Below are 26,294 nucleotides of genomic sequence, written 5' to 3' on the forward strand. Positions count from 1 at the left end.
ATGTAAACGCAAGGCTTGTAATGACATTTATGAAAGACCGCGAAAAATAATACGGAAAGAGGTATTATCCATAGACAATAATGCAGTTATAGGAAGCAATGACATAAACTTAATAAGGAAGTCGATATATAATGAACGAAGGAAACTTTTACCAAATTTACCGAAAAATTTGGAGGACGCTCTAAACTTTGTTTCAAATAGCGATATTTTAACCTGCCAAAATGAAAAAATGACCTTCGTGTATAAACAAGATGAAATGATTATTGTTACGTGTAAAAAAAATATTGAATTTTTATGTAATCATTGTGATGAATACTTGGCTGACGGTACTTTTACATACAAACCAAAGTATTTTTATCAACTGTATACTATACACGGATGGAGCAGAAATTATTATTTTCCTTTAGTACATTGTTTTTTACCTTCTAAAACTGAATCGTGTTACTTAAAAATGTGGGTCAATATTAAAAATATATGTTTGGAGTTAAGACAAGTTTTAAATATAAACATTATCCATCTCGATTTTGAGATAGCTGCTCATACGGCTGTGCAAAGCACATTTTCTGGAGTAACAGTTAAAGGCTGTAGATTCCACTTTGGTCAAGCTTTATGGCGGAAAATCCAATCAAAGAATAACCTTCGACAATCATATAATGCTAAGCAAAATGAAACTGGTGAGTGGCTAAAAATGTTTTTTGGATTACCATTTTTACCAGTACATGAAGTCACTGATGCATTCGTTGATTTAATGTCCATATGTCCACAAGATGCATGTTCTGAATTTGGAGACTACATTCTTAACACCTACATTGAAGGACAATTCCCAATGGAAATTTGGACCCATCCAATCAATGCAAATATAACTACAAGGACTACGAATGGAGCTGAAAGATTTCACCAAGGGTTTAATTCTGAATTTTATTCTCCGAATCCATCTGTATTTATGGTTATTGATGTTTTAAGAAATATTCATATCGATACAGTGACACGTATGAACCAGTACCATAAGGGAATTCAAAATATAATCCGTCCAATTGAAAAACAAAAACAAGTTAGTAAATAGGTACATAATAATAATATTTTTGATTTTTAATTAAATTGTATTTATTTTTAGGAGTATTTGTTTCAATTTTGGGAAGTATTTTTACGTGACGGAGATCGTATGCAGTTTTTAAAAAACGTCGGCAGTCGGTTTCAGCCAATCAAACTTTGAAAGTTTTAAATTTTTTTTAAATTAATATTTTAAATTTTTGAAATTCCTATAAATTTTTAGTTTTACATTTTTTTTTTTTAATAATTATTTTAAATTATTTAATATACACATGTTTAAGTTGACATTAATTCATAATATTAGAGGTATACAATTTTTAAATAAATACATTTTTTTGAACTATGAGATTATAAATATGAATTATTGATTTAAATTATGAATTATACATATACATATGCGTTTTTTGTTTATCGACCTTTTTGGGGTCAAAATCATAACTGTGCGGTTTTTGGATACGACAATTTTTATAATTGTGCGGTTTTGTCCTGTATTTTATCAAAAGTGTGCGGTTTTTGGAGTCAACGAATATTTTGTATCGCAGTATTTTTATCTCTCTTTACGATGCGATGTTTCCAACGTAATACGTATGCAGTTATTTTTAATAATTTTGCTAATGATGAATATTTCGTAATTAAATTTGTTTCTTCTGTTTGGACCAAAGTGACAATCTGATTTTTTCTTTCTTCTAGATCGTAATTTTTTCGTAAGTCTCCGCAATTTAACGTGTTTTTTGTCCATTCCGATTTTTCTTTTTTTATCCACGCAAGACCCTCCCACCATTTAATTGATTAGGACTGCAGCCACGTGATATAATATCAGCGGGATTGTCTTGTGACTTGACGTGATTCCATCGATCGGCTGACGAATAATTATGAATTTCACCGACTCTGTGCGACACAAACGTTTTCCACCTTGACGATTGTGAATTTAGCCAGGGTTTACTATGGCCGAGTCGGTCCAATAATACTTATTTTTTATTTTTATATTTAAAATCGGTATCACCTTTTCTACCAGCTGTATTAATAACACGGCAGCGCAAAGCTCTAATCGGGCTAGCGATACTACCTTTAAGGGCGCTACGCGTGATTTCGCGGCGACTAGCCGCGCTGTGCAGTTGCCGTATTCGTCCGTAGCCTTTAAGTAAATGCATGCCCCATACGCGCAAATTGATGCGTCGGCAAAACCGTGCATTTCGATTTCATTATTATTCTCGACGCCTATTATTCTTCGTGGAATTTTTATATTTTCAATGTCAGTTAACTCTTCAAGATAATTGCCCCATTCTTCCTTTAATTGCGCCGGCAATACAGCATCCCATTCTAATTTGTGTTGCCATAGCTTTTGCATTAGAATTTTTGCGGTTACGATTACAGGACCGATTAATCCTAACGGATCGTAAATTGTCGCAATGGTAGACAATACTTTTCTTTTCGACATCGCCAGGTCGTTAGTATAATTGCGATTACTAATTTTGTACTGATAAGCGTCCGTCCGAGGATCCCAGTACAATCCTAGCGTCTTTACCGCGGTGCCGTCTATATTTAGGATGAACATTGGATCGTCATTATTATTCGATATATTTGTCAATAATGCATGCTCATTAAATATCCATTTTCGTAATACGAATCCAGCACTGTTCATAGTGTTTATCACCTCCTCTCTTAAATTAACAGCATCTGCAATCGTGTTGGCGCCCGTTAAAAGATCGTCCATATAAAAATCGGACTTAATCGCCCGAGAAGCCAACGAGGTTTTTTCTTCACATTCTTGCGCTAATTTTTCGAGACACGCGGTGGCCAAATATGACGCGGGTGTTGTTCCGTACGTTATCGTATTTAAACAATACTCTTTTAATTTATCGCTGGGTTGTGATCGCCATAATATAGTTTGTAATGACCTATTTTCTTCGCTTAGTGCTAGATCAGACTAGCGGTTTATCGGCAACCGATAAAAACGGCGCTACCGAACCGCAATCGGCACGACCGTTCAGACTGTGCGTTTATCGGCTGCCGATCACCTTCAGACAAGATTAAAAAGCGCGGGAATCGTTGTTAATTTAAAATTAAATTTTAATTAGTAAAGTTAAATTTTGATTTCAACGAAATTTACTTAATATTAATATTTATAATCGTTATGAATTCATGAAAATCAAACTTGCCAACATGTTGTTCGACGGTTCAGTCTGTTCAGTCTATCTGTCCAACAAACGTGTTCACTTGTACCTACATTTAAACGCATATTATATAATTGTAATTATTAATATTAATATACTGTATCTTGTACATAAAAATTAAATCAATAGTGTTTTTACTTTCCATTATTTAAGAAAGACATTTTAAATCAGGTAAGTGTTTATAAATTCAAAATATAATTGTTTTAATTTACAAGTGCAATATATTTTAATTGCAATTATAACTATACATAGAAATGAGCTCTCTCCTGGAAATAATTTGTGCGGCCGATTCTACTGGTGAACTCGAAGAACCAGTACAGAAGCACAGAAGATATTGGGTCCATCCATTACACAGTAGTAAAGAATACGACATGAAATTTCAATTATTTTATGGCAATTTAAAAAAATATCCAGAGAAGTTTTTTGATTATTATCGAATGTCAATTCAGTCGTTTGAAGAACTATTTGAAAAGGTCCGACTAAATTTAACAAAAGAAACTACGCACCTCCGAAATCCTATAAGTCCGGAAGAACGGTTGACGGTGACTTTGAGGTAATACATTTAAACAATTTTTAATATTAGTTTTATTTTTATTTTTTCATTTACGTTATCTATATGAAACGTATAATATGTAATGACTATGACTAAAACACATCACATTATTTATTTAATATTAGCTGGTGTAATAAGTAACTGGAAAATTAATTCTTCATTTGCTACAAAAAAAACCTCCCTCTAGGTTAGGTTAGGTTATGTTCGACTTAGAGTGTTCCTTAACCACATCAGAAAAAAAAGTTAACTATGATTATAATTATTAAATCTAAAGTGAAATACTAAAATGTAAATAATACATTTGTTGAGAAATTTTGTATTTTAAAGCTTATGCATCTTATAAATAAAATGATTTATCAAAAAATATTATACTGTAAAATATATTGGAAATTTAATTTACTTGAAAAAACATTCGATGAAAAATTACGATTTTCATAACGGTTTAGGAAATACCAAAAATGTCTAGAATTATTTAAAAATGTATTAAGTTCAAACTTCAACTTCAAGTCGGCACGGGTTAACTTTATTTGATTGACCTAAAATTTCTTGCAGTTCATTTTTATATGTATACACATCGATTTAAGGGGTGAGACCAATAATATTTTGAAATTCAAAAATTAAGGAACACCCTACGAACATTGTTCGTAATACCATAATTTTTACAAAAAAAAAATAAGTTTTTCAGGAACAAATGTTTTTTTTTTTAAAACACTCAGTTGTAAAACTAATAAAACTTTGCTTCGCTCGGTCAAGATATATCCAAAACTATGTTATAATATTATAAAAATGGACAGCGATACTTATTATTATTGGATACCTAGGTACTTATATTAAAACAGTTATTTGAAATAAAAGTTTATTATTTATTTTAAATATCATTACAAAATTGAGAACATCTTTTCTTCCAATCACAATATCTTTAAATTTATAAAAATAATAACAAGAACATAATACAAAACATTATTGTATAACTTTCAATATTGCACACGACCATTTTAGTGGAACCAGATTTTTGTGTTGATATTATAAAAGCATGTTGTGTTCTCCATAATTTTGTCCGAAAGAGAGATGGGTATAATTACGATGAAGAAACTGATGTGCATATTTTGGAAAATTTGACAACACGTGGAAGAAATATTAATAGAAGTGGAATAGACGTAAGGGATAATTTTGCTGATTATTTTATGGCTGATGGAGCGGTACCTTTCCAATACAGAATTCTTTAAAAAAATGACATAATTTATTTTATTTTAACCTATACATCCCAGATAGCATTTTTCTAATGATAATATCCAATTAATATCATATCTTCATTACAAAAATAATAATATCAAAAAAATATTAATAAAATTTCAAATAATTATTTTGAAAGATAATATTATAAAAATATTAATAATATAACATCATAAACAAGATGATAAATTGATAATCTGAATTAATTATCATTATGTTGTTAAAAACGAATTGTTTAAAATATATTTTGAATATTATAATATTATGACATTATAACAGCAATAATAATATTATAGTCTGTAAATATGTTTAATATAGTATCAAAACCGAAATATCTAAATTATATTTTGAAATTATTAATATTATAATATCATAATTGAAATAATAAACTAGAATTCTAAAAATATGATTATTTTGCTATCAAAAACTTAATGTCTAAATCTCATTTTGAATTTATTAATATTATGGTATAATAATTGAAATAATAAAATATTATTCTGAACATATGATTTTTATGTTATTATAAAACTAAACTAATTATAAAATATGATTTTTAATTGTACCTGAAATCTGAATTATATATAAATAATATAATATACATTATATATTATGTATATATACATATATGTGTGTGTGTGTGTGTGCTCGTATTGAATTGTAAATTATTGAGAAAACAAAAACTGTTTTATATCTTTTAAATCGTAATAATTTCCCACTGTGTTTTAGTCATTATGTAAAGTATATAATTGTCCATATTGCAGTCATTGAAATAGGGCATTGTGTATACATTGACAGGGACTCGAGGCATTACACACATACACAGTCGTAATCGTAATACATATAACAATATAGCTACAGCCTACAATAACTATTTTTGAACACCCAAAACCACCAGTCTGGGCTATATTGACTATATTGTATAATATTATACGTCTTTTAATAAAATATAATAGCGTATTTATTATAGCAATAATTTACTATTTAGTTGTGATCGACGAATGTTTTCGCTGATGACCTTGGGAATATAATATGTACTTATAGTTTGTTTTCGTATAAGGGCCATTTGAGCCGTTCTCGCGCGACCACGGACTACGATAGAATTGACTGGAAACAGTGGAAACGATAATTCTATCTTCGTCCGTTCTTGCGGTTCTGAGCGCGACGAACGATCATTATCAGTAGTGCAGTGTGTTTATTATTCACTTTTCTATTTTTAGTTAAGGATTTTAAATTTTGTTGGAAAATTGAACGGAGCGTGGCGGTTGCGATAAACAAACCGGTATCGGCGGTACGTATATTATTTATATCATTATTTTTATGATTCGACATTTCAACATAACCTACCATTATTATATTATCTAGTGTGACTGTAAGTTTTGTTTTATTGTCTCCAGCTTGAGTGACGATTATTTTACCGTATAATACTTAGTATTACTTACTATAGTGTTGTCTATGATCTTGCTACAGACGATTTATAACATTTCGTTTCTCGTGTGCACTGTTGGCACTTTGGCAGTATTAATTGGCACTTATTGCGGTGTCTATGTGTACATATTTTCGAAAAACCCGAAGTTTATAAATTGTAAGTATCCGCTTTACATTTTACTACCCACGTGTTTGTAATGTACGGTATTATAGGTACCAGTTATATTTATTCAATTTTTACGTTAACAATTTGGCATAGGCACCTTTTTCATTAAATGTTTTTCTTAAATATATTATAAATGATTAAAAATAATAAAGGTATAATTCTAGTTTATGGCCCAAGCTCGTTTTTAAAAGTTATTATTGTTAATATCTAATGTTTATCAAGTTACTGACTACCATATGTAAAATATTGGCATCCTCTTTAAACATGCTAGATACCTATTATACTGTAATATTGTTTTAAAATAACTAAATAGTTCCAATTGGCAATTACTAATATCATTTAGGTGTTATCTTTAATTTTGGCTTATTTATTTTAAGAATAAATTATGTACTCTTGTATAATACCCACTATTAAACACCTACCTAACTGATATTTGATTAGACTTTTTTTTATTATTATTTACACCTAATGAATAATTATAAAAATATCTATAATAAAAACATAAATTAATAATTCTGTAACAACTGTTCCCTATGCATATTTAGAATTTTTAAAACAATAAATAAACATTAAATAGTTTTGATTCTAAAATACTTTTTTCAGTTTGCGGCTCTTATATTATTTAAACATGCCATTTCATCAAAAAAATTTTAATCTGAGTGTTCGATCCAAAAGAAGGCGGGTAGCAGAAGAATTAAAAAATAGTGTTCCAATAAATTTGGTTGACCCTGTTTTGTCAACATCTAGTACATCGGATAATGTCACTACCACTTCACATTTAAATTCTAATTCAGACAATATATTATTTTTACTATCCAACCAACCAACCCAAAATTCCAGTAATCAATTAAATGCAAGTCATATAATTATTCATCATGATTTAAATGATAGTCAAATCATACCAAATAACTTAAGCATGTATCATTCTGAAAAACATAATAAATCTCATTTAATTGATGAAAATATAAATTTTGAACCATCAGACCTGCCATCTGATGATATTAAATGTTTAATTAAAAAATGGGCCATAGAATTTAATATACCTCAAATTGCCTTAAATATGTTATTGAAGATTTTAAAACGACATAAATGTTTTATTGATTCTTTACCTCTTGACTCCAGAACTTTGATGCAAAATAATAATAAACATTTGGGTATTTCTAAATTAAAAACTATAGAACCAGGTTCTTACTACCATTTTGGTATTGAAAATGGTATAAAATTAAATATGGTTGATAATGTTAGAAATGCATCTGTTATTGAAATTGCTGTAGGGATTGATGGTTTACCGTTATACAAATCGAGTTCTGACCAATTTTGGCCAATTCTTGCCTACATTCGTCCAAATGGTCGTGTCTTTCCGGTAGGAATTTATCATGGGAAAGATAAACCGTCAGATAGCAACAAATTTATCTTAGATTTTGTTGAAGAAGCTAAATTATTAATGCAAAATGGTGTTAAAATAAACGGAAAAATGTATGATTTCCGTGTTAGTGTATTATGTTGCGACGCCCCCGCAAAATCGTATGTTTTAAGGACTAAAGGTCATTCTGGTTTTTCTTCATGCTCCAGGTGTGAACACGAAGGAGAATACATTCAAAATAGAGTTTGTTTTCCATACTTAAAACCAGAAAGATGTCCCCCCAAACGTACTCATCAAAATTATATAATACGGTTAAATGAGGATCATCATATTAAAAATAATTCAATAATTGCTACATTGCCTAATTTTGATGTTGTTTATGGGTTTTCTATGGACTATCTCCATTTAGTTTGTCTAGGTACAGTCCGTAAACTAATTAATTTATGGATCAAAGGCCCAATTAAAGTGCGTTATCCTTCATGGAAGATAAATGAAATGTCGATTTTAATGAACAATTTAAAAATTAATATCCCTTGTGAAATTGCCCGTAAAACTAGAGGTTTTGATCAAGTTAATAGGTGGAAGGCCACAGAATTCCGTACTTTTTTGTTGTATGTAGGTGCTATAGTTACAAAACCAGTTATATCTGATTCTCATTGGAAACATTTTCTCAATTTAAGTATATCTATGATCATATTACTAAGCCCAGATTTCAGTGAATATATAAATTATGCTCGTAAATTATTAGAATCTTTTGTTGAAAACTTTCAAATCTTATATGGTAGTTATTTAATTTCACATAATATACATGGCTTAACACATATATGTGATGATTACATTAATTTTGGTCAACTAGATCAATGTTCAACCTTTCCATTTGAAAACTATATGGGTACTTTGAAAAGAATGTTGAGAAAACCAGATAAGCCACTGGAACAAATTATTAATAGATATAATGAAATGGCTTCAATCCCTTATAATACAGAGAAAAAAGATTTTTATTTTTCCGGGCCCCATAATAAAGGTCCATTATTGGATAGTGCAACTACTATAAATTCACAATTCACCACTTATAAATGCGATAGGTTTACACTTAAAACGCATATTGAAGCAGATTCTTATGTTTTAACCAAATATAACAATATAGTTAAAGTTTTTAACATTATTCAAGTTGGAAATGAAAATGAAGCTATTATAATATGTAAACAATTTATAAATCCTTTCCCCTTATTTAAAAAACCAATTGAGTCAACACGTTTAAATATTTATGTGGTTAATAAATTAAATGATGAATTAATTTTATTTAATATTAAAGATATAAAAAAAAAAGTTTGTGTTTTCCCTTCTGGTGAAAATTTAATTGTTTTTCCATTATTACATTCTTGTTATAAATAATAAGTGCAGTTCTAAACTCTGTAAAATCTAGATACATTTTTAAACTATAAAATATGTTAAACTCTAAAATGTAATTTGAATTATATAATTATTATTTATTATTATAAATTATATATATGTATACAATACACTTCAACCAGTTTAATACTTTTAATTATATTATACAATTATAATAAAAATACTCTGTATCTTTTTTTTTTTTTTTTATTTATTTGCTTATTATTCTTTGTAAAATAAATATTTAGAAGTTAATAAAGGGTTTTGTTAATCGAATACGGGCTAAATAATCCATCAATCCCTTTACCCAATCTCATTCAAATGAACTATACTACTAAAATTGTTTTAGATAACTATATCATACATCAGTGGTTTTCAACCTTATTTGGATCGCAACCCCCTCCAATTTTTATTTTTTTGTAATGCGACACCCTTAAAAAAATAACGCTGTTTTATTCATCAAAATTTGATTAATTATTGATAAAATATTTATATGGTATACAATTTTGATTAATTTATAATACAACATTATTTTAAAACGTATTGTTAAGCATTCACAGTAAATTTAAGTATAAAATACATCAATAAAATTTTAACAATGTACGATTTAACTTGTTATTAATGTGTTAATGGGATACTTGAGCTAAGATTACACACACTCCTTGGCATGTTATTGTATAAATATAGAAAAAAAAATTTCTTTATTTTATTTTTAAATAATATGGAAAAATCATTTTATCTATTATTTTTGACAACCTCTAAACCTATCATTTGTGACCACCAAAATGAAAACCACTACCATACATGAGGAAACCTTCAATTATATCTTTAATATGATATTTATAGGTAATGAGAAACACATTTTAAGGTGTGTTACATTCAGATATTAAAGGGGATATTAATGAAATATTATAATTTGTAATATGTAATAATGTTATATTGATATGTATAAACTTAATCACCTATTCATTTTTATAATAGATATAATTCCATGATGTGGTCAGTAATTATTTTTGAAAATGATAACTCTATTGAAGCAGTTCCATCAGTTTGGTATCGTAAAAATACATGCGCGTGGCCAAAAAAAAATCAAAAAAAATATATTGAAAAACAAGTTATACCAAACAAAACAGATTTTTATTTTTTAAGAGCTCGTAAAATTGGGAAAGATGTTGGTAAGAACTTAGTAGTAGATAATTTAAAATAGCAAAAATTAAAATGTAATTAGTATGAAACAAACATTTATTATATAATAATTTAATTATACACAGGCTATCACTGTTTTATAGATATTAGATACAATTTTAAATTTTTTCTAGAAAATTATCTTGATGCTAGAAATAGAGCAAAAAAAGGAGAAAATACATCAAACTTATCTGACAATGTTGATGAAAGTGTGAAAAAACGAAGAAAATTAAAGAAAATATTTTCAAATAAGAAAGATAATTGCATGTGGAGTCCTTCTACTCTCACTCGTGAGTATCAGTATTACATAATAATATATTACAAATTTTAATGTTTTCATTTTATTTAAAACATTATTTTCATATATTTGCTCATGTAATTGTATATTGTAATATACTAGCTAGCATTAAAATTATTTTGTTTTCAGATTCATCATCTGATGATACTGATAATGATGAAGTACATATGCCAAATATATCTTCATCAGTTCCTTCAGGTAAAAATACTTTGTAATATTGTACGTTATTGTTATAAATGTATGCAAAAATAAAGACATGTAGTCATTGATTTGTGAATAATATATTATGTAAAAATAAGTATTACTTTAAAATAGATGAATCATATTCTTATAGATAAGTTGTGCTTATTTTTTATTTTTTTTTTGTCATACAACAATAATTTAAAATAATATTGTAGATGATTTAGTATTCAAATATGTTATAGGAATCGAAAAGACAAGTCTAGGCGAATCATCGAAAAGAAAACTTAATTTTGATGAATCACCACCACTTATTATTCATAATTATCAATCAAATAATAGTCAAACAAACTTTAATATAATGTCAGAGCCTATTGAGTTTCAATCTGCATCTGTTGACAATAATATAGTAGTAGCTGCTGGTAAAATTTTATTTTATTTTAATTTATTATATACTTATTGCATATCTAGGTTTATACGAAAAAATATTTTCTGTGAACTGAAAAAATATTTTCTGTGAACTTGTGATTAATTTGCATCTTTTATTTTTAAAGATAACACCGATGTTAGTCAAAATGTTGAAGACATAGTAAATAACATTATTAGAACGACGGCTTCACCTTTTAAAGTGACAAATATTAATGATACAACGACAATAGAAATAACTGAACCGTATATTCCACTGCCATTGACACCAGCTGGTTTGCAATCTTTTACAAGTGATTCATTAATTGGTAAGTACCAATGTGTTGAATTTATAAAAATTATAATTAAAAAAATGGGTAAAAAAATATTTTTTGCAGATAAAGTAAACAAAATTAATCGTACAACCTTAAACACATGGTATGAAATAAAATCAATGAATGAAAAAATCGAAAAATTGGAGAATAATTTATTTATGATTAGTAATAACCGTATGCAACTACATATTGATGACAATTCTTTTGAATCTATGAATACATTTGAAGTTATGATGTCTGTTTTACCCATAGTAAATGAAGAAAGTCTAACAACATTTGAAAACAATCTTTTAGATAATAATTTAAAAAAAAAAATAGTAAGTTTTAGTGTTTAAAAATGTATCACTATTATAACTATAATTATATTTTAAAATTAATAAAATGCTTTCTTTAGGTGTGTGAGTTATCGCGTTTAGTAAGGAGTACTATTCAAAGTACTACTCGTGCTATATTAAGATATTTATTTGATGATTCATTTTTACAAAGCTATAGTTACAAGGGGCAAAAACAAAAAAAAGTATTTTCAACTTTAGCCCTTTGTTCAGTGATTTTTGGTATGTATGTTTTTTATTATAATGTAAGGTTAACCATCAATAATCAAATTTATGTGTAATAGATTACAAATTTTCTAAGATTTATAATTTTTTCTAAGATTTTCATTTATTATATCACTTATTTCCAAACTATGAAAAATAGTCATTTGAGCTGTCTTACAATCTACCTTACAACAATCTATTACTATAAGAATATTCATTTAAAAAAAATTATGTAAATTGATTAAATTAATAGTTTTAATTAAGTATGTATAAACATATAATGATTTGTTAAATGAATATATTGATTCATAAATTGTTATTTAGTACAATCTAAGTGTAAACATTGCCAAATATAGGTATAGACACAATTACTTTACATTGAACCTATTATTTTAAGTTGATAAATAAATTCTGTAATATGAATGTATTGATGAATTCTGCCACTGTCAAAATCATCAAATAAATAGGTCATCTCAAATTGTTGTTTTACTAAATACAATTTTTGATTCACTATTATAAAAAGCATAATCTAAAATTAACTGTCCAAAAAATTGATGGTGATGAACTTAAGAATTTTGAACTATATAATAGCTTTATAAATTAACTCTATTAAAATTAAATTTCTTTTAATTGTCAGTGGTTAGTTTTAATTTAATTTTTTATGTTTTGCTTAGTGAGATTTAAAAACAGATAGAAATGTATAGTTATAATTTTCTCTTAAATAATATGTTTATTATTTAATAAATGTATTATATTTTATTTGTTTCAGAATCAATTAAAAGTATTGGAAAATTTAAAAATTACAATACAATAGATGTAGAACAATCAATAAAAATTTTTATTGCAGGTGCAAAATTCCGAGAACAAAGTAAATTAAAAACTAACAGACACAATCATGCAGAAAGCAATCAAACAATATAATAAATATATTTATTATACATACTTTTTTAAATCTATAAGTATATAGTAAATAAAACAGAATATAGTTTAAATTGTTTGTATTATTATTTCTATTTTTCATTAAAATGTCCTAACTATATCTATGTGTTTACTTTAACCGTAATAGTAATAATAAGTTGGTATAATGAATTGATTTTATTATAGAAAGACAAAAAGCTAAAATGAATACAAGTGTATATTAATAGCCATAGGGGTGAGAAATTAAAATATACAATTTGTATGAATATGTATTTATAACTTTTCAAATAAATAATTATATAGTGAGCAGTTACTAGAATTGATCAAAATATAATTAAATCAAATTTGGTAAACTATCTAATGAAATTGGGAATTACAAATTATGGGTATTTTTAAAAAACTAATATTTTTATGATGGTATCTAATTAATATTAAATTAGTATAACTTTAATAATGATTTTTTTATGATACTAATAAAACAATAATAAATTGTCCGTAAAATAATATTTAATTTAAATCAAAAAAAGTATGTTTTATTAATATTATTCAAATATTATTTACTTGTCATAAAATTTAAAATAATTTAATAATGTAATTCTGACGGCCAAATAGCGTTTTATTGATATATTAAAAACATTTTTCTGATCAAAATTTGATGAAAAAAAAACGTTTTCTTATTGATAAAATAAAAAAAATAATAATATAAAAATGTTAAAATAACGTTTTTATGCTATCTGGGATATTATTTTTTTTTTGTACTTATAATATCACCATTTATTTGAATTTAATTGTATACATTATAATATGCATTAAATAATATTATTATATTTTGTCTAATAAAATGTCATATTATACCACAGTATTATATTATATTATATTATTTATATTATATTGTATTATATTATACAGTACATGATACATTATAACATAAGAAGGTATAGTATATTAGTTTAGTTGTGTAAAAATATAAATAATAATAATAATACTATTATTACTTACGATCTTTTATTATTTATTTGAATTATGAATACTTACTTTTACTAATTTGTTCAATAGTATTATTTAATTTATTTATTTATAACTATTTAATCTATTTATAATCATATGATTAATTGTTTTGTCTTACCTTTTTCTTTTTTTTTCAGCAGCTTCTAAGTTACCCCATTCCAAATTGTATACTGCTTCGGCTACTTTCAACCAAGATGCGATTTTTAGGTCCCTATTCATATAATCATTTGAGGTCATATCCCAAATACACGAATAGTTTTGAACCTCAGTTATAAGTTTTTCGGTTGAATACATGTTTATTATTTTTTAATATTTAAAAAAACTGCTAAGTACTCTATTCAAAAAATAACGGTAACCGAAAAACGCTCAGTGTAGACGGCCCCGTATAAATGAATGTACACACATAGAAATCTGAGATCAAATTAACCACTAAAAGTGTCAAAGTTATTCACATTTGAACGTCGTTTTTGAGCTAAGGCTAGTCTGCAGTTAATTTAACATTAATTAGGTTTAAATTTTTTAACACTCGTAAGAACGATTATTGGCATTTTTAAACGCTTGTTTTAACATCAAATAATGTCTATGTAACTTCAATATGTTTTAAAATCAAAATGGACTGTTGTCAAATCAACACCGCTATAAGTCAAACTAAATAACTGATGAATGCTTATTTAACAGTTGGAAAAACTAAATTGGACTTAAAATAAAAATTAACTGTTGTCAAATTAACACCACTATAAGTTAAATTTAATAACTAATACATGCTAATTTAACTGGAGAAACAACTACACTGGGTTTAAAATTAGGTCAATTTAACACTTCTCTTGTGTGTTTTTAAGACTACATGGGTGTAATTCAAAATTTAAATATTGGTCAAATTAACTTTAAAATAAGTTTATTTTAAATATCAATCTGTAGTTACAAAATAATACTTTTATTTTGAAAAATATATTCAGTTATAAAAGTTAATTAAACATTAATAAACTAGGTATTTAAAAATTAGGTAGGTTTTATAAGAAGTAATAATAGTTAAAGAAGAAAATGTGTTTATTATATGCATACCAAATTTACTATATATACAATTAGTTATAAATAATTATTACATAATACATAATATATATCTTACACAAACATAAAATTACAAAAATTAACATAAGACAATTATATATTTTTTTACACTATGTATACATTAGTTAAAAAGAAAGATGTTACAAACAATTCATTTTATTCTATACTTTTAGCTATAGCACATTTTCATTTTCCATTATAGCTCATTACATAAAACATTAAAAAATTTATTTATTAATTACATAAGTACAAATTAATATAATAAACTATACAATTAATGAAATCAATTAATAATAATAAAAAATAATACATTATTTGTACATAAATTATAGATAATGTATATACAACATACAAAATACACTATGTTTAGGTTTAGTAGTAAAAGGTACATTAAAATTAATACATTTAAAGAGCATACCTTAAAGTGGCATAGCTTTTATTGTTTCCTAGAATACGTGATATTGTAGGTGTAGGATCACATAATTCAGTAACATAGAAACCAACTAAATTAGTATCTTTAGAGTTATCATCACCTTCTATTTCATAGGCGTGGAAATGAGAATCATATCCAATAGTACTAAGAGGTTTTAATAAAAAATAAGGAACTTCACATTCTCCTACAAGCATAAAAACAATTTCACCAAATATACTACCATCCAAATTGGTTTTCATTACAACTAAAACCTTTTTTGTATAGTATATAGATTTTTACTCTAGCCATGATGCTTTATAACAATTAGTTTTTAGTTCTTCAGGAAGTTGTGCAATTATTGTATGAGGGAATTCTGAAGAACAATTTATAATTTTTCCTAAGCCAAGTTTTAAGTTCTTATCACTAAAATTAGTACCCAAAAGTAGACGATTGACCATTTGCAACTGTAATTTATATGAGATAGTGTAACCAAGATTTATTCGACAAGGGATAGCATTTGCTAATGCTTTCAGAGTTTTATGCTTAGCCTCAAAACGCAAACTAGATGTTAAAGTAAATGGTCCATTTTTTCGCAAAATATGACCATAGTGAGTGAGCATATGAAATTTAGGTTTTAAAGTACTTTTAGACAAAAATAAGTATAATTTGTTATGTTCAGAAACGAGGGAATCTAATAAAAAAGAACTATCTTTTTGTATTTTCCGAGCACAGCATAAGTTAGTAATTTGAAGAAGAAGAAGGTAAAGTTTCCAATACTCTGATGATCTAGGTACCAATTCACCAACCATCAGACTAAAGTACCTAATTAAACATAGCATTTCTGAAGCTGACATTATTATATTACCTTTTTTGATATTGGACTCACGGATTAATGGAGGTACATTTTTTCGTTCTGTAGTGCCATAATTAAATAAACATATTCGGTTATTTAACTCATTTAGTGTAAAATAACCCTGCTCAATGAGACCTGAAATAATTAGTGCCATATCATAACGTGCCACACCTTCCGGGATGTCATGCATGCAATCACAAACTAAATTTTCAGTAACATGAAAGTGCTGAATTTTATGAAAGATACATTGTTCATGAACACCAGTTTTATGTACATTTTTAAGTTGAACATCAGACTCATAATTAATTGCATTTCTAAGTGAAAGATTTGATTGACGACACATTCGTTGAAGTTCTTGTTTGGGGGACCTACATATCCGACAGTAAAAATTAGCTGAAAAACTCTCAACAAAGCCTAAAATGGAATTTAAACCAAAATTATCCCCTAAAACTAAACCTAGAGAAAAATAAATTTTAATTTCTTTACCATCAATACTAATCATAATACCCTCTTCTTGCAAACTTTCTAATTCTTTTATTAGAGCTGAAAACATTTGTTTATTAGGAATAGATTGATATCCTCTATCTTGTGTGTGAAATAAAAAAGCAGGAAATATATTATCTAGTGAAGATAAGTATTCTGGGGGGAGCCCAGCAACTGTGTAATAAACACAACCCATTTTGTGAATACCAGAGTGAGATCCAAGAGGATTTCCCATTTCTACATCATCGTAATAAAGAAAAATAGGGAACACAAACTGTTTTTTAAACTTGGATCTCATATTCTTCCATGTTGAACCATCTAAAAATGAAGATAGCACCTCTTTATTGTTTAAAGAATCATCCATATATTGGTTGACTAATTTAAAGACATTAGGTAATTCAAAAAAATATTTAAGGTTTTTTTTCATGGATAGAAGCAGATAGCAAAAAAAATATTTATATGACATTGAAAAAATATTTTGTATGTAATGAACATGATTATATAAATGTTTTTTTTCTACATTTTTTTGATTACAAAAATGTTAAAATAATATTTATAAAATAATGGTTGGCCACTAAAGTTACATTTTATAAATATTATTTTAAGAATATTATAAGAACATTATTATAAGAATATTAAAAGAACATTATTATAAGAATATTAAAAGAACATTATTATAAGAATATTATTAAAATGTTATCAAAATAACATTTATAAAATATAACTTCAGTGGCCAACCATTGTTTTATAAATATTATTTTAATATTTTTGTAATCAAAAAAATGTAGAAAAAAATATTTATATAATCATACTTTTTACATACAAAATATTTTATCAATATCATATAAATAATTTAAATTAGTTTAAAAATTATAAATGATTATATTTTTACTTTAGTTCTATTATAATAACGAGTATCAAAATATTATTTCAAATGGTACCTTTTTATTATTATAATACAATAAAATAATTTCCATTTTTTTTATGCAAATTATATATTTTATTATATATTCTGTATTAGAATCATGTGATTAAATACAACAACAGCACCAATAAATTATAACACTAATAATATAAACTTATATTAACAAATTTATTATTAGAGTAGATATATTTTACTACAGTCATAATCATAAATAACAATGATTACATTTAATATTATTATAATGTATTTGATTGTAGTTCCACAATTTTGTGCTCTCTAAATTTCGCACCAGCTATAAAAATTTTCATAGGTTGTTCCACATCAATTTTATCGTGCTTTTGATAACGTTTCATGTTTTTCACAGCATCTAAAATTTTAAACAAAGTTGTAATATTTCTGTATCAACTTCATAGTAAAATGTCTATAATTTACCAAATATAATAGAGCTAGCTCCAAGAGTTGAAAACACTTTTTTTTTCTTTTGCCCCTTATAACTATACTCTTGTAGTAAAGTGTCTTTGAAAAGAAAACGCATCATAGCCCTTATGGTACTTGGTAATGTATTGCGCACATAACGGGCAAGTTCAGCCACCTAAAGCATAAAATTATGGAAAAATTATACTTAGGTAATTTAAAATTAATTTACACAATTAGTCATTAAACCCATATTTATATTTATTCATAAATAAATATATAAAATTAAATATATATAACAACTCACTAATTGTATCCTATAATTGTTATCTAACAGCTTATTTTCAAATGTTTGAAGAGCATCTTCATCCTCTAAAGGAAAATCACTGTTTAGTGATATAAATAAATCTGATACACTTGCATCTTTGTTCAATTCAGCATTGCTGTTCATTGTGTTGTTTCTGATCATTTCTTCAATTTTATCAATCTTTTCATGAAGTGATCTCATTTCATACTTCAAATTTAACACGTTACGGTTAATTTTTTCAAGAGTATCTAAATTCAATTTAAAATATCCGGAATTACTTTATTGTTATCTTGATAATTTTTGGGCCTGACACGAAATATCATAAAAATATAAAAATTTTTTTTAACTATATATCTTTATACCATCACAATGTTATTTTAAAAACCATTATTTACCATTATTATGAAATTTACTTGTTTACATTATTATATAGTAGTATTTGATAAATACACTTTTAAATTTTATTAGATAATAAATAAAGCAAAACAATATGATATTCTTTAATATGAATAGATTTAAAATTAAAACTGTAATTGTTATTTAATTTTTTAAATACTATATTATTATTTTAAAATAAACTTTATCACATCATCAGTTTCCTGGCCATACAAATAAAATATTTATTGATTTTTTATTGCCATGAAAGAAGTTTGGGAGTACCTCAAATTAACATAAATAATAAATACATACCACTTTTATCATTGAAGACATTATTTATCTGCTTTTGACTAGATTGAGAAGTACTTGCAATATAATTTTCATGAGTCACCTTAAATGGTGATGATGAAGTATTAATGATTGACGTAGTATGTTTGTTACTATCAAAAATTGAAATTTCTTGAATTTGATCTGAAATAATAATATATTGTAAATTCTAATTAAAATTTAAAATAATTTAGTAAATCAATTTATTTACCAGGATTTTTGAGTTTTTGAATTTTGTTTGACATAATATATGGGCTACGTGCAGAACAATTGCCGAAGTCTAATTTTTTCCTTGCTGAGAAATGTTTTGGCGATGACAATTTACCTGTAATAATATGTTCTAATAAGCATTTAATATTACTAAATAATAAATGTATAAATACCTAATACTTAAAATCATCTAAAAGTATTTATTTACATCATTATCAATATATATAATATGTACAAAGCAAATACTATATTATATTTAAAATATAACTAACTAATTTATAAGAAGATAATGGAGTTATTGAGTTTAATAGAATATTCTATAAGATATTTAAATAATAATAATAATAATAAAAATATTTAAGAAATATAGATCAGATTCTCACAGATTTAATAACTAGGTAAATCATTATCCAATAGTAATATTAAGTATCAGAAATTAATTTTCATAAATTATTCAATAACGATATCATCAATGAGTATAATATAAATTAATAAAGAATTAAGATTATTATAATTATCTTCCTAGTATAAATTGAATTAAATTAAATGGCCTGGTAAATGTAATTTTAAAGAATTAACCACAATATTAATATTTTATATGGCTATTGGTAATATATATTAATGAGATGAGGAAAACATGATACATTTTCAATTTTTCAAAAATGCAAACATAACATTAATTTTACCTTAAACAGTATTTAATGCTGGAGAGTATAGTGGATCAGTATCACTATCATCTGAAATTACAAAATATAATTTAATTTAATTTATATAATTTAATCTCATAAAATTACAAAAATAAAGATAAATTCAAATTTATTTATTTACCATAAACATCACCAGAATCTGGGCTCCAGAAATTTGCAATGTCTTTAGTTTGTTTATCAAGCGATAGTTTTCTTTTCAATTTAGGTTTATTTTTGTCATTTTCTTGAGAAGATTCATTTGTGGACAAATCAGATGTTAGTTTAGCCAGATTAGCTTTTTCCTCGGCAATTTTATAATTATCTGTATATTGAATCAAAGAAAATAATATAATTCAATTAAATTGCTGAAAATTTAAAAACAAGTTCATACTTAAATCTTTTCCTAGTTTGCGAGCACTTAAATAACGAAAACATTTTTCATTTGGCGATACTTGACTATCTATGTATGATCTTAAATTTTTTTTTGGCCAAGCACACATTTCATTGTTAAACCAATTTGATGGGACAACTTCTACGGAATTGTCTTTGAAAGCAACAATTGACCACATTATACTATAATAAATATTTTTCCTTTAATAATTTCAAAACCAACAAAAAATTTTTTTTTCAAGTTAAAATATAATATAAATAAAAAAAATTAGGAATGTAAGATTTAACACATAATAAATATAAAATTATCTTGATACTTATAATTATAATAAAAAAAAATTATAATAATAATATATTAAGTACAAATATTACAAGTATTACAAGTAAAGTTATAAAAAGGTTTATATTTTGGTAGAATGAATAATTGGTAGAGCAATAAATTTATTGTTATTAGGTAAAAGTATAACTTTTTTTTTAATACTACCAATTTCATACCAATTAAAATTATTATACAATTCATCAACTATATAAATGCCTAATTTGGATGATTTTATAGGATTATTAAACATTATGTGTTTGTTTTTAAATTTTTTACATATTAAAATAACTTCATTTAAATTGTTGTTGCATATTATATTAAAAACTTTTACAACATCATCATCAGTAGTTAGAAGGTAGGAATCAGCTTCTATGTTTGTTTTTATTGTCATTGTTTCCAATATGATACAGGTAAATTGGTTTCCTTTCAATGCATTTTCTAATATTGGTCCACGTACATGTGGTCCACTAAGTTGATATGGAGCAATTTGAGTTTGAATTTGAGTTTTTAAATTACAGATTTCATTATAGCTTTTGACAATTTGTTGCAAAGGCTTATCCGGTTTCCTCAACATTTTTTTTAGAGAACCCATGAAATTTTCAAACGGAAATGCTGAACAGTTATCAAGTGGTCCAAACTTATCATAGTCGTCACAAATATGTGTCAGGCCATGTACATTATGGGATATCAAATAAGAACCATAAATATTTTCAAAGTTTTTTACAAAATTGTCTAATAATTTTCTGGCAATATTGATAAATTTAGCATGGTCTGGACTGAGCAGTAAAGTCATTGCTATACTCAAACCAAAAAAATGTTTCCAATGTTCAACAGTCAATACATTTTTAGTCACAGTTGTACCAACATATAACAAAAACATGCGAAACTCTGTTGCCTTCCAACGGTTTACTTCATCAAGCTTACGAGTTTTTCTGGCAAACTCGCATGGAATATTAACTTTAATATCTTCAAGATGTTTTGATATTTCTCTGATTTTCCATGAAGGATATCTAACACTTACTGGACCTTTGATCCACAAAAGAATCAATTTCCTAACAACACCAAGACACACTAAATGCATGTAATCCAGTGAAAAATTGTTTACCACATCAAATGAAGGTAATGTTGATATGAGATATACATTACCAACATGATGGTCTTCATTGGATTGCATTACATAATTTTCATGTGTCCTCTTAGATGGACACCTTGTAGGCGAAGTAAAGGGAAAACACAATCTATTTGATAAATATAAACCTTCATGTTCGCACCTTGAACACGAAAAAAATCCACTGTGTCCTTTAGTTTTTAATAAAAACGATTTTGCTGGTGCATCACAGCAAAATGTGTCTATATACAAATTATACACTTTATTATTAATACAAATACCAGTATTATTTAATAAATGTGCTTCGTCAGTAAATGATTTAATAAAACTGTTGCTATAAGCAGGTTTTTCTTTGCCACAATAAAGTCCAACTAGAAAAACTTTATTATTTTCCGGACGAATGTATGCTAGTATAGGCCAAAATTGTTCTGGATTACTTTTAAAAATTGGTAACCCATCAACTCCTACCACAATATGGATATCATTATTATTTTTCAAACATTCTGGAAAATTGTTTTTAATACCATTCAATATACCAAAATGGTGATATATTCCAGGTTCAACAGTTTCAAAATTATAGGGCTCAACAGTTTTTGATTGCAAAATAGTCCTTGAATCTTTAGGCAAATCTTTAAAACATTTATGTTGTTTTAAAACAACTAATAGTTTATTTAATGCATTTTGTGGAATATTAAAATCAACTGCCCACTTAGCAATTAATGTACGGAAAAGAAAAGTTTGATCATATGTTTCATTTATAAAATAATCTTCATCTTGTTCAGATTCTGATGAAGATGAAGTAAATATTACGCTTGATTTTTTATTTAAAAACTCAAAAGTTAAATCTTGATTTTTTACTATTTCTTGAGGGTTCTGATTGGTAGAAGATTTGTCAATTGTTAGTGGTTGAAAGCCTGATTGATTGTTTGTTTGAGAAGAAAAATTGCTATTTATTGTAGTAGGACCATAATTTGAATCACCCATAACAATTCCATTATCCCTTTCTAATTCTTCTTGAATTCGTCTTCGTTTTGATCGAGCACTTAAATGAGATTTTTTTTCAAAATCCATCTTACAAAATCTAATAGAAATTAAAGCAGTAGTTCCCATAAAACCGCAATAATATATATATATTATTGTTATTATCCATAAATAATAATTGAATAATTTGTGTCCAATAAGTATATAATTATAGTATGAATAAAAAAATATGAATAGTTAAAATTGATAGAATTTATGATAAATATTAAGTTTTAAACAAATGTCTAAAAATTATATGTTTAAAATAATATTTTTGGGATATATGTACTATATTATGTACCTACTGCACTGGGTATAACTTTCACGATTTAAATATTTTATAATATGTAGTAGGTGCATTTGGGTATATATATATTATATATATATAATGGGTTTACACCCAATAGTACTAATGTGTGATTTAATAATATTTCACAATTTTATACTTCATGAAATATTATAATACTATATGCATATGTAATATATGTACCTAAAATGTGTGCATATATTCTTCTATGAGTATTTAGTTGGATAATACATATAATAGAATAAGTGAGACAACTTTTTATTTCAAAATGTAAAACAAAATAAAAATAAAATCTAGTAGTAAATAGTACCTAAAATTAACTACCTATAAAATAATAGTACCTAGGTAGGTACTCAACTTTTTAGATACCAAATAATTATTAAATCAATGACAAATAATTTTACACTAATTTCTAACAAGAAATTAATTAACATTTTCTTCCCCATCACTGAATATTAATAATAATAATAATAATAATACAATCGAGTAAACAGTTGAAATAACTATATAGTGTTATGTTGTGTAAGAACAGTTTATGAATTAAATAAAAACAAAATAAAACATAAAACATTAAAAATTTAAGGATCATATAGGTACCTAGGAATTTACTGTTTCACTCTATTGTGTTATATATTTATATAACAACTAATATGTTAGTTAAATACAATTGATAATTTATTAAAAGAAAACTTTATCCATTATATTATACACATTAAAACTAAAATAAGTATGTTGTACGTACTACGTGCAATATATTTTAAGATTACTTACACATTACTAATGGATAGGAATAAGTATATTAATTGAGAAATGTATATAATAAAACATTTTGAATAGATAGAAATCAGATTTTTAAAGAATAATAATATAGGTACGTACCTATTATTAATACTATATATTATACTATATATACTATTTATACTACCTATTTGTACCTACTACCTACCTATAGTAACAACTTACAATTGTATTTAAATAAACAATAAAAAAAATTAAAAATATCAAAAAATTAAAATTTGTATGTCCTTATTATATTACTTACCTATAAAACAGTTGTCTGGGTAGACACTTCTGTAGTTTATTGAAGACTGAAGTTATAATAATATAATGATAATTAATAGCCAAAGTGCCAAAGCTAATCGTAATATAATAATATTATTTCACCAAAGTAAAATGTAATGTGCACAATACCGTAAAATCTGAACAATATGATACATATAGACACGGAGTATTTACGAGTAGCGGCTATACCTTCGACGTTCCATGGAAAAATAACAGTGAGAAGATATGTGTTTATTGTGACTGCAAGACACACGGACGGTTATTACTGGGAAAATCCTAAATCGGGTAAATGCATTCGTTATCATCGTCTTCGCCATCGTCCGATAGCCGTATTTCTAATTTTAAATCAAGGTGGGGAATAATTTTATACTTAATACAGATAATATTTTAGTCGGTGTCTGACGACTATTATTATATATTTATATAACAATGGTTACTACATTGTTAACACTATTTTTTTTATAGACCAACTATGCGATTTTAAATCGGTTCGATTTTATTCGCTTAAACGTTACAACACAAAGCATATAATATAATCAATAATCATTTTACGCAATTAAAAGCCGCAGCAGATATCATCATTACCTATTTTAATTATTTGATATAAAAATTAAAACAATCGTGGAAACACGCACTAATACATTACTACATATGTAATGCAGACCGTGGACGCGCGAATAATAACTTCAATTGATTTGAATATCTTATTCTTTCAAAATTAGTAAGAACAGTATTTAAGTATTATAAGAACTACGATAGAAAAAGATTCCTTAAAATCCATTGTAAATAAATAGGTACTCCAAGAGTAAAAAAAGCTAGAGGTCCTCGGGAGAGGAAGAGGAAGTCTAATATAAGACCATAAAAACATAAAATCTATTGTCTTATACACATAAAAATACATATAAAATTTAAATAGGTACTTTAAAATTAAAATCCCAGTCATAATTATTATAAGACAATAAATTTCTTAATATCTTACAATATAAAAATAATATACTACCTATCAATATTATTTTAGTATTTCATTTTTAATATTATATTAATCAAATATTAAAAATATAATTTAAACAACCCATTTTTGATAACGCAATGATAATATATTAAGAATATTATTTAAACAATCCATATATATAACATAATAATAATGTATTCAGAATATTATTTTATTATTTCGATTGTGATGTCATATAATTAATACATTCATAATATAATTTAAACAATTCGTTTTTAATAACATATTAATAATATAAACAGAATATTATTAAATTATTTCATTTATAATTTCATATTAATAATATATTCATAATATTATTTAATGAACGATTATTTAATGTTATATTAATAATATATTCATAATATTATTTAATGAACGATTATTTAATGTTATATTAATATTTTTCTTATAATATAATAATTTTAATGAAAATATAATATTAATAAAATATTATCATTCCGAAAATGCTATCTGGGAGATAAGCTTGTACTGGTACCATTAAAATTTTATCATGACCTTCAACAGTTTTTTTTTCTTTTGTATATCCAACAACAATTGTGTCTGGTTTAAAGAAAACATTATGTTTTAAAAAAGTTTTGGTTTGGTGGTATTCAGTTTTAACACTGGAAAATGAATTTTCTACAACTTCAAACATATTTTCAATTTCTGAATATTTTGAAGAGTTAAATTGCCTCATAACTAATAAAACTTCTTTTTTAATATATACAATTAAATCACTAGAAAACATGTTTATTATTCCTTCAATTATTTCTTGTAACAAAGATCCAGTTACATTTGATTTAGTCATTA

General features: G+C 25.6%; 5 protein-coding genes across 5 annotated transcripts; 1 reads left to right on the forward strand and 4 right to left on the reverse strand.

Moving 5' to 3' along the window:
- Nucleotides 1–451: 451 nt before the first annotated feature.
- Nucleotides 452–1,213, forward strand: LOC132925754 (uncharacterized). The gene is made up of 2 exons (XM_060990120.1): nucleotides 452–982; nucleotides 1,115–1,213. Exons 1-2 carry the CDS (start codon nucleotides 452–454, stop codon nucleotides 1,211–1,213), a joined length of 630 nt encoding a protein of 209 aa, XP_060846103.1.
- A 765-nt stretch (nucleotides 1,214–1,978) lies between these two features.
- On the reverse strand, nucleotides 1,979–3,215 carry LOC132925755 (uncharacterized). The gene is made up of 2 exons (XM_060990121.1): nucleotides 3,210–3,215; nucleotides 1,979–2,977 (listed from the first exon to the last, which is right to left on the reverse strand). Exons 1-2 carry the CDS (start codon nucleotides 3,213–3,215, stop codon nucleotides 1,979–1,981), a joined length of 1,005 nt encoding a protein of 334 aa, XP_060846104.1.
- Nucleotides 3,216–15,997: 12,782 nt separating this feature from the next.
- On the reverse strand, nucleotides 15,998–17,401 carry LOC132925756 (uncharacterized). Its single transcript, XM_060990122.1, has one exon. It carries the CDS (start codon nucleotides 17,399–17,401, stop codon nucleotides 15,998–16,000), a length of 1,404 nt encoding a protein of 467 aa, XP_060846105.1.
- Nucleotides 17,402–18,166: 765 nt separating this feature from the next.
- Nucleotides 18,167–18,923, reverse strand: LOC132923978 (uncharacterized). Its single transcript, XM_060988020.1, has 3 exons — nucleotides 18,684–18,923; nucleotides 18,395–18,554; nucleotides 18,167–18,329 (listed from the first exon to the last, which is right to left on the reverse strand). The coding sequence occupies exons 1-3, from the start codon at nucleotides 18,882–18,884 to the stop codon at nucleotides 18,199–18,201; spliced, it is 492 nt and encodes a 163-aa protein (XP_060844003.1). The 5' UTR covers nucleotides 18,885–18,923; the 3' UTR covers nucleotides 18,167–18,198.
- A 484-nt stretch (nucleotides 18,924–19,407) lies between these two features.
- On the reverse strand, nucleotides 19,408–24,648 carry LOC132928061 (uncharacterized). Its single transcript, XM_060992624.1, has 6 exons — nucleotides 24,471–24,648; nucleotides 20,676–20,857; nucleotides 20,427–20,606; nucleotides 20,285–20,335; nucleotides 19,600–19,713; nucleotides 19,408–19,532 (listed from the first exon to the last, which is right to left on the reverse strand). The coding sequence occupies exons 2-4, from the start codon at nucleotides 20,851–20,853 to the stop codon at nucleotides 20,286–20,288; spliced, it is 408 nt and encodes a 135-aa protein (XP_060848607.1). The 5' UTR covers nucleotides 20,854–20,857; nucleotides 24,471–24,648; the 3' UTR covers nucleotides 19,408–19,532; nucleotides 19,600–19,713; nucleotide 20,285.
- Between the last annotated feature and the right edge of the window lie 1,646 nt (nucleotides 24,649–26,294).

Source organism: Rhopalosiphum padi, chromosome 3 (assembly GCF_020882245.1).
Source record: "Rhopalosiphum padi isolate XX-2018 chromosome 3, ASM2088224v1, whole genome shotgun sequence".
Taxonomy (NCBI): domain Eukaryota; kingdom Metazoa; phylum Arthropoda; class Insecta; order Hemiptera; family Aphididae; genus Rhopalosiphum; species Rhopalosiphum padi.

Excerpts from the sequence above, each read along its gene's own strand:
- LOC132925754 (XM_060990120.1), top strand. The coding sequence starts at position 452 with ATGTGGGTCAATATTAAAAATATATGTTTGGAGTTAAGACAAGTTTTA. Across the intron at positions 983-1,114 it reads GAAATATTCATATCGATACA|GAGTATTTGTTTCAATTTTG; the intron begins GTGACACGTATG and ends ATTTATTTTTAG.
- LOC132925756 (XM_060990122.1), bottom strand. The coding sequence starts at position 17,401 with ATGGATGATTCTTTAAACAATAAAGAGGTGCTATCTTCATTTTTAGAT.
- LOC132923978 (XM_060988020.1), bottom strand. The coding sequence starts at position 18,884 with ATGAGATCACTTCATGAAAAGATTGATAAAATTGAAGAAATGATCAGA. Across the intron at positions 18,555-18,683 it reads ACAATTATAGGATACAATTA|GTGGCTGAACTTGCCCGTTA; the intron begins GTGAGTTGTTAT and ends TTTATGCTTTAG. Across the intron at positions 18,330-18,394 it reads AGCTAGCTCTATTATATTTG|ATGCTGTGAAAAACATGAAA; the intron begins GTAAATTATAGA and ends TTAAAATTTTAG.
- LOC132928061 (XM_060992624.1), bottom strand. The coding sequence starts at position 20,853 with ATGTGGTCAATTGTTGCTTTCAAAGACAATTCCGTAGAAGTTGTCCCA. Across the intron at positions 20,607-20,675 it reads CAAACTAGGAAAAGATTTAA|ATAATTATAAAATTGCCGAG; the intron begins GTATGAACTTGT and ends TTCAATATACAG. Across the intron at positions 20,336-20,426 it reads AGATTCTGGTGATGTTTATG|ATGATAGTGATACTGATCCA; the intron begins GTAAATAAATAA and ends TTGTAATTTCAG.